At 43.7% G+C, this 17,154-nt stretch overlaps 1 protein-coding gene across 1 annotated transcript; it reads left to right on the forward strand.

Moving 5' to 3' along the window:
- Positions 1–2,887: 2,887 nt before the first annotated feature.
- On the forward strand, positions 2,888–5,824 carry LOC106562806 (CCAAT/enhancer-binding protein alpha). Its single transcript, XM_014127824.2, has one exon. The coding sequence runs from the start codon at positions 3,194–3,196 to the stop codon at positions 4,148–4,150; it is 957 nt and encodes a 318-aa protein (XP_013983299.1). The 5' UTR covers positions 2,888–3,193; the 3' UTR covers positions 4,151–5,824.
- Positions 5,825–17,154: the final 11,330 nt, after the last annotated feature.

Below are 17,154 nucleotides of genomic sequence, written 5' to 3' on the forward strand. Positions count from 1 at the left end.
CCAACACCGTGCAGGACGTTTGGCATTTGGCGGAGAACACCAAGATTGGCAAATTCGCCACTGGCGCCCTGTGCTCTTCACAGATGAAAGCAGGTTCACACTGAGCACATGTGACAGACGTGACAGAGTCTGGAGACGCCGTGGAGAACGTTCTGCTGCCTGCAACATCCTCCAGCATGACCGGTTTGGCGGTGGGTCAGTCATGGTGTGGGGTGGCATTTCTTTGGGGGGCCGCACAGCCCTCCATGTGCTCGCCAGAGGTAGCCTGACTGCCATTAGGTACCGAGATGAGATCCTCAGACTCCTTGTGAGACCATATGCTGGTGCGGTTGGCCCTGGGTTCCTCCTAATGCAAGACAATGCTAGACCTCATGTGGTTGGAGTGTGTCAGCAGTTCCTGCAAGAGGAAGGCATTGATGCTATGGACTGGCCTACCCGTTCCCCAGACCTGAATCCAATTGAGCCCATCTGGGACATCATGTCTCGCTCCATCCACCAACGCCACGTTGCACCACAGACTGTCCAGGAGTTGGCGGATGCTTTAGTCCAGGTCTGGGAGGAGATCCCTCAGGAGACCATCCGCCACCTCATCAGGAGCATGCCCAGGCGTTGTAGGGAGGTCATACAGGCACGTGGAGGCCACACACACTACTGAGCCTCATTTTGACTTGTTTTAAGGACATTACATCAAAGTTGGATCAGCCTGTAGTGTGGTTTTCCACTTTAATTTTGAGTGTGACTCCAAATCCAGAACTCCATGGGTTGATAAATTGGATTTCCATGTATTATTTCTGTGTGATTTTGTTGTCAGCACATTCAACTATGTAAAGAAAAAAGTATTTAATAAGATTATTTCATTCATTCAGATCTAGGATGTGTTATTTTAGTGTTCCCTTTATTTTTTTGAGCAGTGTATATATATATATATATATATATATATATATATATATATATATATAACGTAATGCCTATCCTGTTGCCTTTGATTCGTTATATGCGACTGCTAGAAATACCTAGCTCTGGTCCAGGGTGTTTACGTGCGGCTTGCCTGTCGCTGAGCCTTCAGCGAGTTGCACGTATAAACGCCCTGGACCAGAGCTAAGAAATACCGCTCTCCGTTTTGTGCTCAAGTGGAGAGAGGGGTTTTCCCCTGCTGCGACAACAGAGGGAGCTCCCAGCCCGTTGACATGAGTCTGGCTGGTGCGTCCTGGTGTGGTTCCTCTGTGCCTTGGTTAATATTGCACGCTCACACAACCATGACACGCTATTACACGGCGGGTTCTTCCGCTAGAGTAGCCTACTTCATTCCGCGTAACATTACATTGCATGAACAAGTTTATGATGAAAATGAAAGTATGCCACATAAACCCTTTTAATCCAAAATAATAAATAAATAAAAAAAAACTTGTAAAACACCAAAGTATTGTATCCTTATATGTCGTGTAGCCTTACTAATAAACTATGGGGCTCTCTTTATTGTTAAAATTTTTGACGAGGTTCAGATCTGACTCCAAGCACAGGGGGTGCTAACACCTTAATTAGGGAGGACGTGCTCGTGGTGACGACTGGAGCAGAATTTGGTGGAATGGTATCAAACACGCCGTTCCATTGATTCCGTTCCAGACGTTATTATGAGCCGTCCTCCCCTCACCAGCCTCCAGCTGGACTCGGGCCGTCAGGCGTCTCTTTACTTATGGAATGTTAACGATCTGACTAAAGAGAGTCATGCGTCAGTTAAAAACCAGGGCGATCTATCGCTCCCTCCCATTTTATCAGGTATTTATCCGTTATGGGGGGGCTTGCCTCGCTCCATAACGGATAAATACCTGATAAAATGGGAGGGGGCGATAGATCGCCCTGGTTTTTAACTGATGGTAAACTCACTACGCCGGGTGACCAGCCCCCCCCCCAATCCGGTGTGTTGGCTAATCCCCTAGTCTATCGAAAAGCGGCGCGGCGCAACAGGTTGCCGAGTCCTGCTCTTCCGCAGAGGAAAGCAGCCAGTCGCAAAGTGCGCGCCGTGCTGCGGACACTGTCAGTTGATTGTCTCAGGTATCTCGTCTGTTACAGCAGAGAGAGATTACTGCTCCGTGGATTATCATGCACGATTCTCGTCGGTGCACCTTTTTTTATTGCACATAGAATCAAATTTAAGTTTTGATTTAAATGTTGTGAATTGATAAATGAGAGGCACGACTATTAGGCCTATTATTACCTTATTATTTGCCCAATATTTATTGTGTTTCTACCAAATCTGTTGTGAAACTGGCGTTAGACGTCCACCTCCATCGTATTGATACATATGAAAGAGAAAGAGAATATGTAGGTAAATGAAAATAAAATATATTTTTATTTTTTATTAAATACATTATGAAATAGCTTATGTTTAAATAGTAGATATGTTATTAAAGTCACTTATATCTGCTTTACCGTTAGTCGAAGCGTCGATGGAACACCACTTTAATAACCAAATAATATTTAATGTAAAATATTTGGGACTCAATTATGAAAATAACTTGTTTTATATTGAAACGATGCAGTTGCATGACTCTGCTGGGGACATTTGGTGTTCAAATGCAAAGGGTGAAACTGTTCGGATTAGATTATATATTAGAAAATAAATCGATTTGTTAAACAAGTTAACAAAAATATTTAAATAATGTCAAAATCAAATGTTTTTGCCATTATATATATTATTCATATTTCAAAAGCATTTTTAAGTGATCCCATTTATTATGTTCAATACATATTCTCCAGGTCTAAAATGATTTGGCCTTGGATCTCCAGTCTAGCCCTACTATAACCTACTGCTGCGTAAAGGCGCTCAATAGGACCCTGCATGCTGCGCGTCCGCCCCCTTCACTCTCTGTATATATAGGAGAGAGGAGAGTAGTTTGACAGTTGTGAGGTTCAGCAGCGTGGAGTAGTTCAGCCTGCAGCTAAAACACTGTACTTTTGAACTGTAGTCTCGAGGAAACCAGTCGTACCAGGGAGAATCACTAGGCTTTATTCAAGACATTTAGCCTATAGCTTTCCTCGTGGCGAGTTTAGAGATTTTACTTCATACGTGGAGAGCGCACCTGTGAAGGAGCTGTCCTGTTGATTCGTTTTAGCCAGTGCGGCTTCTTCCGGTACTGTGAGCAAGCTGGATTCCCGCAGCTCCTCACCATGTCTGGCGGGTTATAGATATTCCATGGAGCAACCAAACCTCTATGAGGTCGCCCCACGACCCCTGATGACAAGCCTAGCCCAGAGTCAGAGTCAGCAAAGCGCCTACTGCTACAAAGACCCCTCCGCTTCTGGACCCGTGTCCGGAACAGGAGGAGACCTCGGCGAGATTTGTGAGAACGAAAACTCCATTGATATCAGCGCCTACATCGACCCTGCAGCCTTTAACGACGAGTTCCTGGCTGATCTATTCCACAACAGTTCGAAGCAAGAGAAACTCAAGCTGGCGAACAGTGAGTACGAATCCTACCCCCACGGGGTGAGCTCTGGCTCGAGGGCGCACCACCAACAGCACCAACAGCAGCAAGGCTATGGTTCTATCCCCGGGTATATGGACACATCTAAACTTGAACCTATTTACGACACCCAGTCGACGAGAATCAGACCCGTGGCGATAAAACAAGAGCCAAGAGAAGAAGATGAAATGAGCCATTCTATGCCTCCCACCTACCACCATTCCCACCAGCATCTCCCACAGCACCTATCCCATCTCCAGTACCAAATTGCGCACTGCGCTCAGACGACCATGCATCTCCAACCCGGACACCCGACGCCTCCACCGACTCCCGTTCCGAGCCCACATCACAGGGATGGCAGCATGTCCTCCGTTGGATCCATGAAGATGATGGGACGCGACGACCGAGATCGGGACCGGGACCGGGGTAAATCCAAAAAGCGCGTAGACAAAGCCAGCACGGAGTACCGGTTGAGGCGGGAGAGGAACAACGTCGCGGTGAGGAAGAGTAGAGACAAGGCGAAAATGCGTAATGTTGAGACGCAGCAGAAAGTGATAGAGCTGGCGTCGGACAACGAAAGACTGCGGAAGAGAGTGGAACATCTTACACGAGAACTGGACACATTAAGGGGCATCTTCAGACAACTTCCCGATGGATCTTTCAAACCCATGGCCAACTGCCAGTGAACACGGACTACATGTGGCTTTTACATTGGACTTTTAAACACTTACTTGTAGACGTCTGCTGGATATAGCCTACCGCGCTATAGATTCATCTGACAGAGTGTGACTGCAACAGTTTGTTTCTTATTAAGGAGAGACAGGGCAGCTGAGGTATACGTGCCTTCTGTACAAAACAATAAGCTCATTTCTCCGCGTTTGAACAGTGGACCTGTGTTTTGTGTGTGTGTGTGTCTTATTATATAACATTGTGTGTTTAGCCACGCAAAAACAACATATCAGTGCAGCTGAAGGTATAGGGGCATGATTTTTCACAATAATCACTAGCCTGCTCGATGTTCATGTTTTAATTAACGTTAACATCTCAATACCGTATTCTTGTCTTACTAAACTAAACATTTGTGCATTTGACTTATAGAGCGTACAGTATATTATTAAACTGCAAAGTGCACACAGCTTTCCAAATATTTTTTTTTGAAAATTTGTTTTTTTGAAAAGCAAAAAAAATCTGATCGGTGATCAGAATGTTTTTCATTTATTGCCGTTCAGACAGAAAAGCCCATACAAAAAGGTACAGAGCTAGAACGTATATCCTGCTGCTGTCTGCTGTGTCAGGATTCACACATTGGGGAGATCTATGGCTCTGAATTAAAATGCCACAGCAAACGACTGCAAATGCGTAATACTGTGGTACCTGCTTCTGCACAAGCAGTTCGTTGTGTGCGCTAGAAATGTCTTCAAAATACAACCGAATGAAGCACATTGTATCTCATTCATATATTTGGGTACTAATCTGAACACGCCTCTCAGTGTAAATAAAACTCTTTATAAACTAAAAGTATGGCATTTGTATTTATGTATAATTGATTTTTTTTTTTAAATGAAAAAAAAAAAAAAATGTGAAAAGGGTTCCTCTTCGCTCTTAGATAAAAGGGTTCCAAAAAGGGTTCTTCGGCTGTCTCCATAGGAGAACCATTTTTGGTTCCAGGTAAAAAAAAACGTTTGTGTTCCATGTACTGTAGAACCCTCTGTGGAAAGAGTTCTACATGTTACCCAAAACGGTTCTAATTGGAACCAAAAGGGTTCTACCTGGAATCAACAAGGGTTCTTCAAAGGGTTCTAGCAACTTTATTTTTTTTTTCTTCAAAGAAAGTATAACTATGCAATGTTTTGTTGCCCTCGTCTTCTGTCTGAAGATTTCACATGAAGAAGATCAACCCTTTGACCTGTTTTGTCACTGGTTTAGCTGTGAAATACTGTTTGAAGCTCGCTTCTCCACAGTGTCAACTTAACTGTCACTGTTGTTTTCCCTGAGCAGCCTTCCTACAAGCCTGATGTCATCCATCAGTGCCTTTTGACTTCTCTCTGTGTGAAGTAAGACTTTGGACTTTACCACTGGCTGAGACTTCTTGGATTCTACAACATGTTCTAGAAATGTTCTAGACTCTTCTTGGATTCCATAACATGTTCTAGAAATGTTCTAGACTCTTATTGGATTCTATTAAACAAATGCTAAGATATAGAGACTTTACATTAAGGAAAAGGAAGCACTTTTTTTTTTTTTTACAAACTCCTATTGCCAATGTTATAGAAAAATGTTTAAATTGTAAAATGAACCTATATGATAAATGCCTCAAAACCATCTGAAATATAATAAAAGAGCATCGTCTCATATGAACATTTCGTCTTTGGTTTGATGTGTTTTACACAAAAGGATTTTCATTTTCCACATTTTCTTTGAATCTGCATTTAGGATAAGGCTATATAGTTCATTGGATACCAGTCTACATTCCACAGACCACAGCATTCCGTACAGGATTCATTCAGGACAACTCAGTGGACCTTGGAACCTCTGGCGTTAATGATTGAAAGTAGGTTATTATCAAGTTAAGTAAAACGATTGGATACCGATAAGAAGCTAGAATACCACTTTTAGACTACAGATCTCACTGTCACACTTATCTCTCATCACGTCATTTAGCTCCACGGTAGATTACACTCGCCAGGAGATTATCGTCGGTAGATGGCGCTTATCAAGCACTACTGATAGTTCTATTAAATCATTAATATTTATGATTTTAACATTCCTTTTTTGAATAGGCAAAAAATAACCCCTTGTAAAATCACCCTGTAAAAACGAAACAAATACAAATCTACAGCAGCAAACATTTGAAGTGACAAATAATACAACATGACATAAAATAACAAATATAACTATTTAAATTGGGCCTATTTAGAATAATACATTATATATGTGATAGATTAGGTGTTAAGACACACACACACACACACACACACACACACACACACACACACACACACACACACACACACACACACGAAGAAATATAGATGTGTTTGTTTTTAATCCCAGTGAATGTACCAGTTAGTGATATCATCTTGTTCGTTAATGGAGATGCTCACTTTCTAAACACTGGCTCATCTTTATAAATAGTTCCTTTACAATTCACGCCCTCCATCGGTGCAATTCATCAGTGTACAAACACATCAATCAACCCACTAATCAATCAGTCAGGTCATCACTCTGATCCCTTAAATACAACACTCCTTTAAAAGACTGTTTGAGAGATACAGTGATCCCTCTCAGTCAGTCACTCGATGAGAATAACCTCAAGTATTAATCTTGATGTAAATTACAATACCCCGTCACGTATCTGTGTGAAGGGCCTTTGTTTTGCCCTGTTATTCCAGCTCACCGTACTGATAACTATTGGCCTGTTACTCCAGCTCACCATACTAGTGATAACTATTGACCTGTTATTCCAGCTCACTGTACTGATAACTATTGGCCTGTTATTCCAGCTCACTGTACTGATAACTATTGACCTGTTATTACAGCTCACCATACTGATAACTATTGGCCTATTATTCCAGCTCACTGTACTGATAATTATTGGCCTGTTATTCCAGCTCACCATACTGATAACTATTGGCCTGTTATTCCAGCTCACCATACTGATAACTATTGGCCTGTTATTCCAGCTCACCATACTAGTGATAACTATTGGCCTGTTATTCCAGCTCACCATACTGACAACTATTGGCCTGTTATTCCAGCTCACCATACTGATAACTATTGGCCTGTTATTCCATCTCACCATACTGATAACTATTGGCCTGTCATTCCAGCTCACCATACTGATAACTATTGGCCTGTTATTCCAGCTCACCATACTGATAACTATTGACCTGTTATTCCGGCTCACCGTACTGATAACTATTGGCCTGTTATTCCAGCTCACAATACTGATAACTATTGGCCTGTTATTCCAGCTCACCGTACTGATAACTATTGGCCTGTTATTCCAGCTCACAATACTGATAACTATTGGCCTGTTATTCCAACTCACCATACTGATAACTATTGGCCTGTTATTCCATCTCACCATACTGATAACTATTGGCCTGTTATTCCAGCTCACCATACTGATAACTATTGGCCTGTTATTCCAGCTCACCATACTGATAACTATTGGCCTGTTATTCCAGCTCACAATACTGATAACTATTGGCCTGTTATTCCAGCTCACTGTACTGATAACTATTGGCCTGTTATTCCAGCTCACGATACTGATAACTATTGGCCTGTTATTCCAGCTCACCATACTGATAACTATTGGCCTGTTATTCCATCTCACCATACTGATAACTATTGGCCTGTTATTCCAGCTCACCATACTGATAACTATTGGCCTGTTATTCCAGCTCATCTGTCACGTACTTCTTCATCATCCGATGATATAGCGAAATCGTCGTCTGAAAGTGTGGACCAATACGCAGTAGAGTTGGTGTTCATTTTCTTAATTTATTAAAGAACGTTGAACACGAGAAAACAAGAAAACAATAAGCACGACAAATGACAGTTTTGCAGGCTCACAAAAACACGCAATGCAAAAACAAACTCCCACAAATCCCAAACACAAACACACCCTAATATATGGGACTCTCAATCAAAGGCAAAGAGAAAACACCTGCCTTCAATTGAGAGTCCCAACCCCAATTAATCAACCATAGAAACACAGACTACCTAGACTAGACATAGAATTACCTAAACATAGATCATAAACCAAAAACCCGGAAATACTAAATCAAACGCCCTTTTTCCAAAACACCACCCTGAACCACATAAAACAAATACCCTCTGCCACGTCCTGACCAAACTACCATACCAATTAACTCTTATACTGGCCAGGACGTGACAGTACCCCCCCCCCCCCCCTTAAAGGTGCTAACCCCGGAAGCACCCTAAGAAAAATAACCCCAAACAACACCAAAATAAAAATTCCCCCCTACTAAAGGGAGGGAAGGGAGAGTGGCTGCCGTCAACGACGGCACTGTGCTACACCCCCCCTCCCCAACCCACCTATCTCTGGAGGTGGCTCCGGTTCTGGCCGTTCCCGGCTGTCGGGGCAGTCTGGCAGCTCGGGGCGGTCTGGCAGATCGGGACAGTCGGGCCGCTCGGGCCAGTCTGGCGGCTCGGGGCAGTCTGGCGGCTCGGGGCAGTCTGGCGGCTCGGGGAAGTCTGGCGGCTCTGGCGGCTCGGGGCAGTCTGGCCACTCTGGCGGCTCGGGGCAGTCTGGCCACTCTGGCGGCTCGGGGCAGTCTGGCCACTCTGGCGGCTCGGGGCAGTCTGGCCACTCTGGCGGCTCGGGGCAGTCTGGCCACTCTGGCGGCTCGGGGCAGTCTGGCCACTCTGGCAGCTCCTGACTAGTGGGTGGCTCTGGCGACTCCTCACTGACGGGCGGCTCTGGCGATTCCTCACTGATGGGCGGCACTGGTGACTGTTGACTGGCGGGCAGCTCTGGTGACTGTTGACTGGCGGGCAGCTCTGGTGACTGGTGACTGGCGGGCAGCTCTGGTGACTGGTGACTGGCGGGCAGCTCTGGTGACTGTTGACTGACGGGCAGCTCTGGTGACTGTTGACTGGCGGGCAGCTCTGGTGACTGTTGACTGGCGGGCAGCTCTGGTGACTGTTGACTGGCGGGCAGCTCTGGTGACTGTTGACTGGCGGGCAGCTCTGGTGACTGTTGACTGGCGGGCAGTTCTGGTGACTGTTGACTGGCGGGCAGCTCTGGTGACTGTTGACTGGCGGGCAGCTCTGGTGACTGTTGACTGGCGAGGCTGGGTTAACGCACTTGAAGCCTGGTGCGTGGTGCTGGTACTGGGCGTACCAGATTGGGAACACGCACCTCCAGGCTAGTGCGGGGAGCGGGAACAGGACGAGTCGGACTGGGTTGACGCACTTCCGGGTCCGCACGAGAGACAGGAGCTGGAAACCCAGGGCTATGGAGGCGCACAGTCGGTCTTGATCTTACCTCCTGCACAACCCGTCTTGGCTGGATGGAACTAGTAGCCCTGTACGAGCGGGGTGCTTGTACAGGGCAGACTGGGCTGTGCAGGGGCCTGATAGTGGCCGTGCGTAGAGCGGGAGTTGGGTAGCCTGGTCCTCGGAGGCGTACCGGCGACCAGATGCGCTGCGCAGGCATCCTCCTATCAGGCTGGATGCCCGCTCTAGCAAGGCACCTGCGAGGGGCTGGAATAACGCGCACCGGACTGTGCGTGCGTATGGGTGAGATAGTGCGCTCCTCAGCGAAACATGGCGCTCTCCACCTCATACGCTCCTCCATATAACCACGGGTAGCTGGCTTCCGGCTCTTCCTAGGCCTAGCCAAACTACCCGTGTGCCCCCCCAAATTTTTTTCTTGGGGGTGCCTCTCGTGCTTCACCGCCAGTCTTGATCCTCGGCAACGTTCCCGGTCCATACCAGCCTTACTCCATGGGCCTTCTCCGGCCATAACCTGCTCCCATGTCCATCTCTCCCGTTCGTCCAAATCAAAATTCCTCTGCTCCTTCCTCTGCTGCTTGGTCCTGGTTAGGTGGGAGTTTCTGTCACGTACTTCTTCATCATCCGATGATATAGCGAAATCGTCGTCTGAAAGTGTGGACCAATACGCAGTAGAGTTGGTGTTCATTTTCTTAATTTATTAAAGAACGTTGAACACTAGAAAACAAGAAAACAATAAGCACGACAAATGACAGTTTTGCAGGCTCACAAAAACATGCAATGCAAAAACAAACTCCCACAAATCCCAAACACAAACACACCCTAATATATGGGACTCTCAATCAAAGGCAAAGAGAAAACACCTGCCTTCAATTGAGAGTCCCAACCCCAATTAATCAACCATAGAAACACAGACTACCTAGACTAGACATAGAATTACCTAAACATAGATCATAAACCAAAAACCCGGAAATACTAAATCAAACGCCCTTTTTCCAAAACACCACCCTGAACCACATAAAACAAATACCCTCTGCCACGTCCTGACCAAACTACCATACCAATTAACCCTTATACTGGCCAGGACGTGACATCACCATACTGATAACTATTGGCCTGTTATTTCATCTCACCATACTGATAACTATTGGCCTGTTATTCCAGCTCACCATACTGATAACTATTGGCCTGTTATTCCAGCTCACCATACTGATAACTACTGACCTGTTATTCCAGCTCACCATACTGATAACTATTGGCCTGTTATTCCAGCTCACCATACTGATAACTACTGGCCTGTTATTTCAGCTCACAATACTAGTGATAACTATTGGCCTGTTATTCCAGCTCACCGTATTGATAATTATTTTCCTGTTATTCCAGCTGACCATACTGATATCTATTGGCCTGTTATTCCACCTCACCACACTGATAACTATTGGCCTGTTATTCCAACTCACCATACTGATAACTATTGGCCTGTTATTCCAACACCATACTGATAACTATTAGCCTGTTATTCCAGCTCACCATACTGATAACTATTGACCTGTTATTCCAGCTCACCGTACTGATAACTATTGGCCTGTTATTCCAGCTCACCATACCGATAACTATTGGCCTGTTATTCCATCTCACCATACTGATAACTATTGGCCTGTTATTCCAGCTCACCATACTGATAACTACTGGCCTGTTATTTCAGCTCACAACACTAGTGATAACTATTGGCCTGTTATTCCACCTCACCATACTGATAACTATTGGCATGTTATTCCAACTCACCATACTGATAACTATTGGCCTGTTATTCCAACACCATCCTGTTAACTATTGGACTGTTATTCCAGCTCACAGAACTGATAACTATTGGCCTGTTATTCCATCTCACCGTACTGATAACTATTGGCCTGTTATTCCATCTCACCATACTGATAACTATTGGCCTGTTATTCCAGCTCACCATACTGATAACTATTGGCCTGTTATTCCAGCTCAACATACTGGTAACTATTGGCCTGTTATTCCAGCTCACCATACTGATAACTATTGGCCTGTTATTCCAGCTCACCATACCGACAACTATTGGCCTGTTATTCCAGCTCACCATACTGATAACTATTAGCCTGTTATTCCAGCTCACCATACTGATAACTATTGACCTGTTATTCCAGCTCACCGTACCGATAACTATTGGCCTGTTATTCCATCTCACCATACTGATAACTATTGGCCTGTTATTCCAGCTCACTCTACTGATAATTATTGGCCTGTTATTCCAGCTCACCATACTGATAACTATTGGCCTGTTATTCCAGCTCACCATACTGATAACTACTGGCCTGTTATTTCAGCTCACAATACTAGTGATAACTATTGGCCTGTTATTCCACCTCACCATACTGATAACTATTGGCATGTTATTCCAACTCACCATACTGATAACTATTGGCCTGTTACTCCAGCTCACAGAACTGATAACTATTGGCCTGTTATTCCATCTCACCGTACTGATAACTATTGGCCTGTTATTCCATCTCACCATACTGATAACGATTGGCCTGTTATTCCAGCTCACCATACTGATAACTATTGGCCTGTTATTCCAGCTCAACATACTGGTAACTATTGGCCTGTTATTCCAGCTCACCATACTGATAACTATTGGCCTGTTATTCCATCTCACCATACTGATAACTATTGGCCTGTTACTCCAGCTCACAGAACTGATAACTATTGGCCTGTTATTCCATCTCACCGTACTGATAACTATTGGCCTGTTATTCCATCTCACCATACTGATAACTATTGGCCTGTTATTCCAGCTCACCATACTGATAACTATTGGCCTGTTATTCCAGCTCAACATACTGGTAACTATTGGCCTGTTATTCCAGCTCACCATACTGATAACTATTGGCCTGTTATTCCAGCTCACCATACTGACAACTATTGGCCTGTTATTCCAGCTCACCATACTGATAACTATTGGCCTGTTATTCCAGCTCACCATACTGATAACTATTGACCTGTTATTCCAGCTCACCGTACTGATAACTATTGGCCTGTTATTCCAGCTCACCATACCGATAACTATTGGCCTGTTATTCCATCTCACTCTACTGATAATTATTGGCCTGTTATTCCAGCTCACCATACTGATAACTATTGGCCTGTTATTCCAGCTCACCATACTGATAACTACTGGCCTGTTATTTCAGCTCACAATACTAGTGATAACTATTGGCCTGTTATTCCACCTCACCATACTGATAACTATTGGCATGTTATTCCAACTCACCATACTGATAACTATTGGCCTGTTATTCCAACACCATCCTGTTAACTATTGGCCTGTTATTCCAGCTCACCATACTGATAACTATTAGCCTGTTATTCCAACTCACCATACTGATAACGTTTGGCCTGATATTCCAGCTCACCATACCGATAACTATTGGCCTGTTATTCCAATTCACCATACTGATAACTATTGGCCTGTTATTCCAACACCATACTGATAACTATTGGCCTGTTATTCCAGCTCACCATACTGATAACTATTGGCCTGTTATTCCATCTCACCATACTGATAACTATTGGCCTGTTACTCCAGCTCACCATACTGATAACTATTGGCCTGTTATTCCATCTCACCATACTGATAACTATTGGCCTGATACTCCAGCTCACCATACTGATAACTACTGGCCTGTTATTTCAGCTCACAATACTAGTGATAACTATTGGCCTGTTATTCCACCTCACCATACTGATAACTATTGGCCTGTTATTCCAACTCACCATACTGATAACTATTGGCCTGTTATTCCAACACCATACTGATAACTATTGGCCTGTTATTCCAGCTCACCATACTGATAACTATTGGCCTGTTATTCCATCTCACCATACTGGTAACTATTGGCCTGTTATTCCATCTCACCATACTGATAACTATTGGCCTGTTATTCCAGCTCACCATACTGATAACTATTGGCCTGTTATGTCAGCTCACAATACTAGTGATAACTATTGGCCTGTTATTCCACCTCACCATACTGATAACTATTGGCCTGTTATTCCAACTCACCATACTGATAACTATTGGCCTGTTATTCCAACACCATACTGATAACTATTGGCCTGTTATTCCAGCTCAACATACTGATAACTATTGGCCTGTTATTCCAGCTCACCATACTGATAACTATTGGCCTGTTATTCCATCTCACCATACCGATAACTATTGGCCTGTTAATCCATCTCACCATCCCGATAACTATTGGCCTGTTATTCCAGCTCACCATACCGATAACTATTGGCCTGTTAATCCATCTCACCATCCCGATAACTATTGGCCTGTTACTCCAGCTCACCATACTGATAACTATTGGCCTGTTATTCCATCTCAACATACTGATAACTATTGGCCTGTTACTCCAGCTCACCATACTGATAACTACTGGCCTGTTATTTCAGCTCACAATACTAGTGATAACTATTGGCCTGTTATTCCACCTCACCATACTGATAACTATTGGCCTGTTATTCCAACTCACCATACTGATAACTATTGGCCTGTTACTCCAGCTCACCATACTGATAACTATTGGCCTGTTATTCCATCTCACCATACTGATAACTATTGGCCTGTTACTCCAGCTCACCATACTGATAACTACTGGCCTGTTATTTCAGCTCACAATACTAGTGATAACTATTGGCCTGTTATTCCACCTCACCATACTGATAACTATTGGCCTGTTATTCCAACTCACCATACTGATAACTATTGGCCTGTTATTCCAACACCATACTGATAACTATTGGCCTGTTATTCCATCTCACCATACTGGTAACTATTGGCCTGTTATTCCATCTCACCATACTGATAACTATTGGCCTGTTATTCCAGCTCACCATACTGATAACTATTGGCCTGTTATTCCAGCTCAACATACTGATAACTATTGGCCTGTTATTCCAGCTCACCATACTGATAACTATTGGCCTGTTATTCCAGCTCACCATACAGATAACTATTGGCCTGTTAATCCATCTCACCATCCCGATAACTATTGGCCTGTTATTCCAGCTCACCATACTGATAACTATTGACCTGTTATTTCAGGTCACAATACTAGTGATAACTATTGGCCTGTTATTCCAGCTCACCGTACTGATAATTATTGGCCTGTTATTCCAGCTGACCATACTGATATCTATTGGCCTGTTATTCCACCACACCATACTGATAACTATTGGCCTGTTATTCCAACTCACCATTCTGATAACTATTGGCCTGTTATTCCAACACCATACTGATAACTATTGGCCTGTTATTCCAGCTCACCATACTGATAACTATTGGCCTGTTATTCCAGCTCACATTAATGATAACTATTGGCCTGTTATTCCATCTCACCATACTGGTAACTATTGGCCTGTTATTCCATCTCACCATACTGATAACTATTGGCCTGTTATTCCATCTCACCATACTGGTAACTATTGGCCTGTTATTCCAGCTAACCATACTGATAACTATTGGCCTGTTATTCCAGCTCACCATACTGATAACTATTGGCCTGTTATTCCATCTCACCATACTGGTAACTATTGGCCTGTTATTCCATCTCACCATACTGATAACTATTGGCCTGTTATTCCAGCTCACCATACTGATAACTATTGGCCTGTTATTCCAGCTCAACATACTGATAACTATTGGCCTGTTATTCCAGCTCACCATACTGATAACTATTGGCCTGTTATTCCAGCTCACCATACCGATAACTATTGGCCTGTTAATCCATCTCACCATCCCGATAACTATTGGCCTGTTATTCCAGCTCACCATACCGATAACTATTGGCCTGTTAATCCATCTCACCATCCCGATAACTATTGGCCTGTTACTCCAGCTCACCATACTGATAACTATTGGCCTGTTATTCCATCTCACCATACTGATAACTATTGGCCTGTTACTCCAGCTCACCATACTGATAACTACTGGCCTGTTATTTCAGCTCACAATACTAGTGATAACTATTGGCCTGTTATTCCACCTCACCATACTGATAACTATTGGCCTGTTATTCCAACTCACCATACTGATAACTATTGGCCTGTTACTCCAGCTCACCATACTGATAACTATTGGCCTGTTATTCCATCTCACCATACTGATAACTATTGGCCTGTTACTCCAGCTCACCATACTGATAACTACTGGCCTGTTATTTCAGCTCACAATACTAGTGATAACTGTTGGCCTGTTATTCCACCTCACCATACTGATAACTATTGGCCTGTTATTCCAACTCACCATACTGATAACTATTGGCCTGTTATTCCAACTCACCATTCTGATAACTATTGGCCTGTTATTCCAACACCATACTGATAACTATTGGCCTGTTATTCCAGCTCACCATACTGATAACTATTGGCCTGTTATTCCAGCTCACATTAATGATAACTATTGGCCTGTTATTCCATCTCACCATACTGGTAACTATTGGCCTGTTATTCCATCTCACCATACTGATAACTATTGGCCTGTTATTCCATCTCACCATACTGGTAACTATTGGCCTGTTATTCCAGCTAACCATACTGATAACTATTGGCCTGTTATTCCAGCTCACCATACTGATAACTATTGGCCTGTTATTCCATCTCACCATACTGGTAACTATTGGCCTGTTATTCCATCTCACCATACTGATAACTATTGGCCTGTTATTCCAGCTCACCATACTGATAACTATTGGCCTGTTATTCCAGCTCAACATACTGATAACTATTGGCCTGTTATTCCAGCTCACCATACTGATAACTATTGGCCTGTTATTCCAGCTCACCATACCGATAACTATTGGCCTGTTAATCCATCTCACCATCCCGATAACTATTGGCCTGTTATTCCAGCTCACCATACCGATAACTATTGGCCTGTTAATCCATCTCACCATCCCGATAACTATTGGCCTGTTACTCCAGCTCACCATACTGATAACTATTGGCCTGTTATTCCATCTCACCATACTGATAACTATTGGCCTGTTACTCCAGCTCACCATACTGATAACTACTGGCCTGTTATTTCAGCTCACAATACTAGTGATAACTATTGGCCTGTTATTCCACCTCACCATACTGATAACTATTGGCCTGTTATTCCAACTCACCATACTGATAACTATTGGCCTGTTACTCCAGCTCACCATACTGATAACTATTGGCCTGTTATTCCATCTCACCATACTGATAACTATTGGCCTGTTACTCCAGCTCACCATACTGATAACTACTGGCCTGTTATTTCAGCTCACAATACTAGTGATAACTATTGGCCTGTTATTCCACCTCACCATACTGATAACTATTGGCCTGTTATTCCAACTCACCATACTGATAACTATTGGCCTGTTATTCCAACACCATACTGATAACTATTGGCCTGTTATTCCAGCTCACCATACTGATAACTATTGGCCTGTTATTCCATCTCACCATACTGGTAACTATTGGCCTGTTATTCCATCTCACCATACTGATAACTATTGGCCTGTTATTCCAGCTCACCATACTGATAACTATTGGCCTGTTATTCCAGCTCAACATACTGATAACTATTGGCCTGTTATTCCAGCTCACCATACTGATAACTATTGGCCTGTTATTCCAGCTCACC

This window comes from Salmo salar, chromosome ssa11 (assembly GCF_905237065.1).
Source record: "Salmo salar chromosome ssa11, Ssal_v3.1, whole genome shotgun sequence".
NCBI lineage: Eukaryota > Metazoa > Chordata > Actinopteri > Salmoniformes > Salmonidae > Salmo > Salmo salar.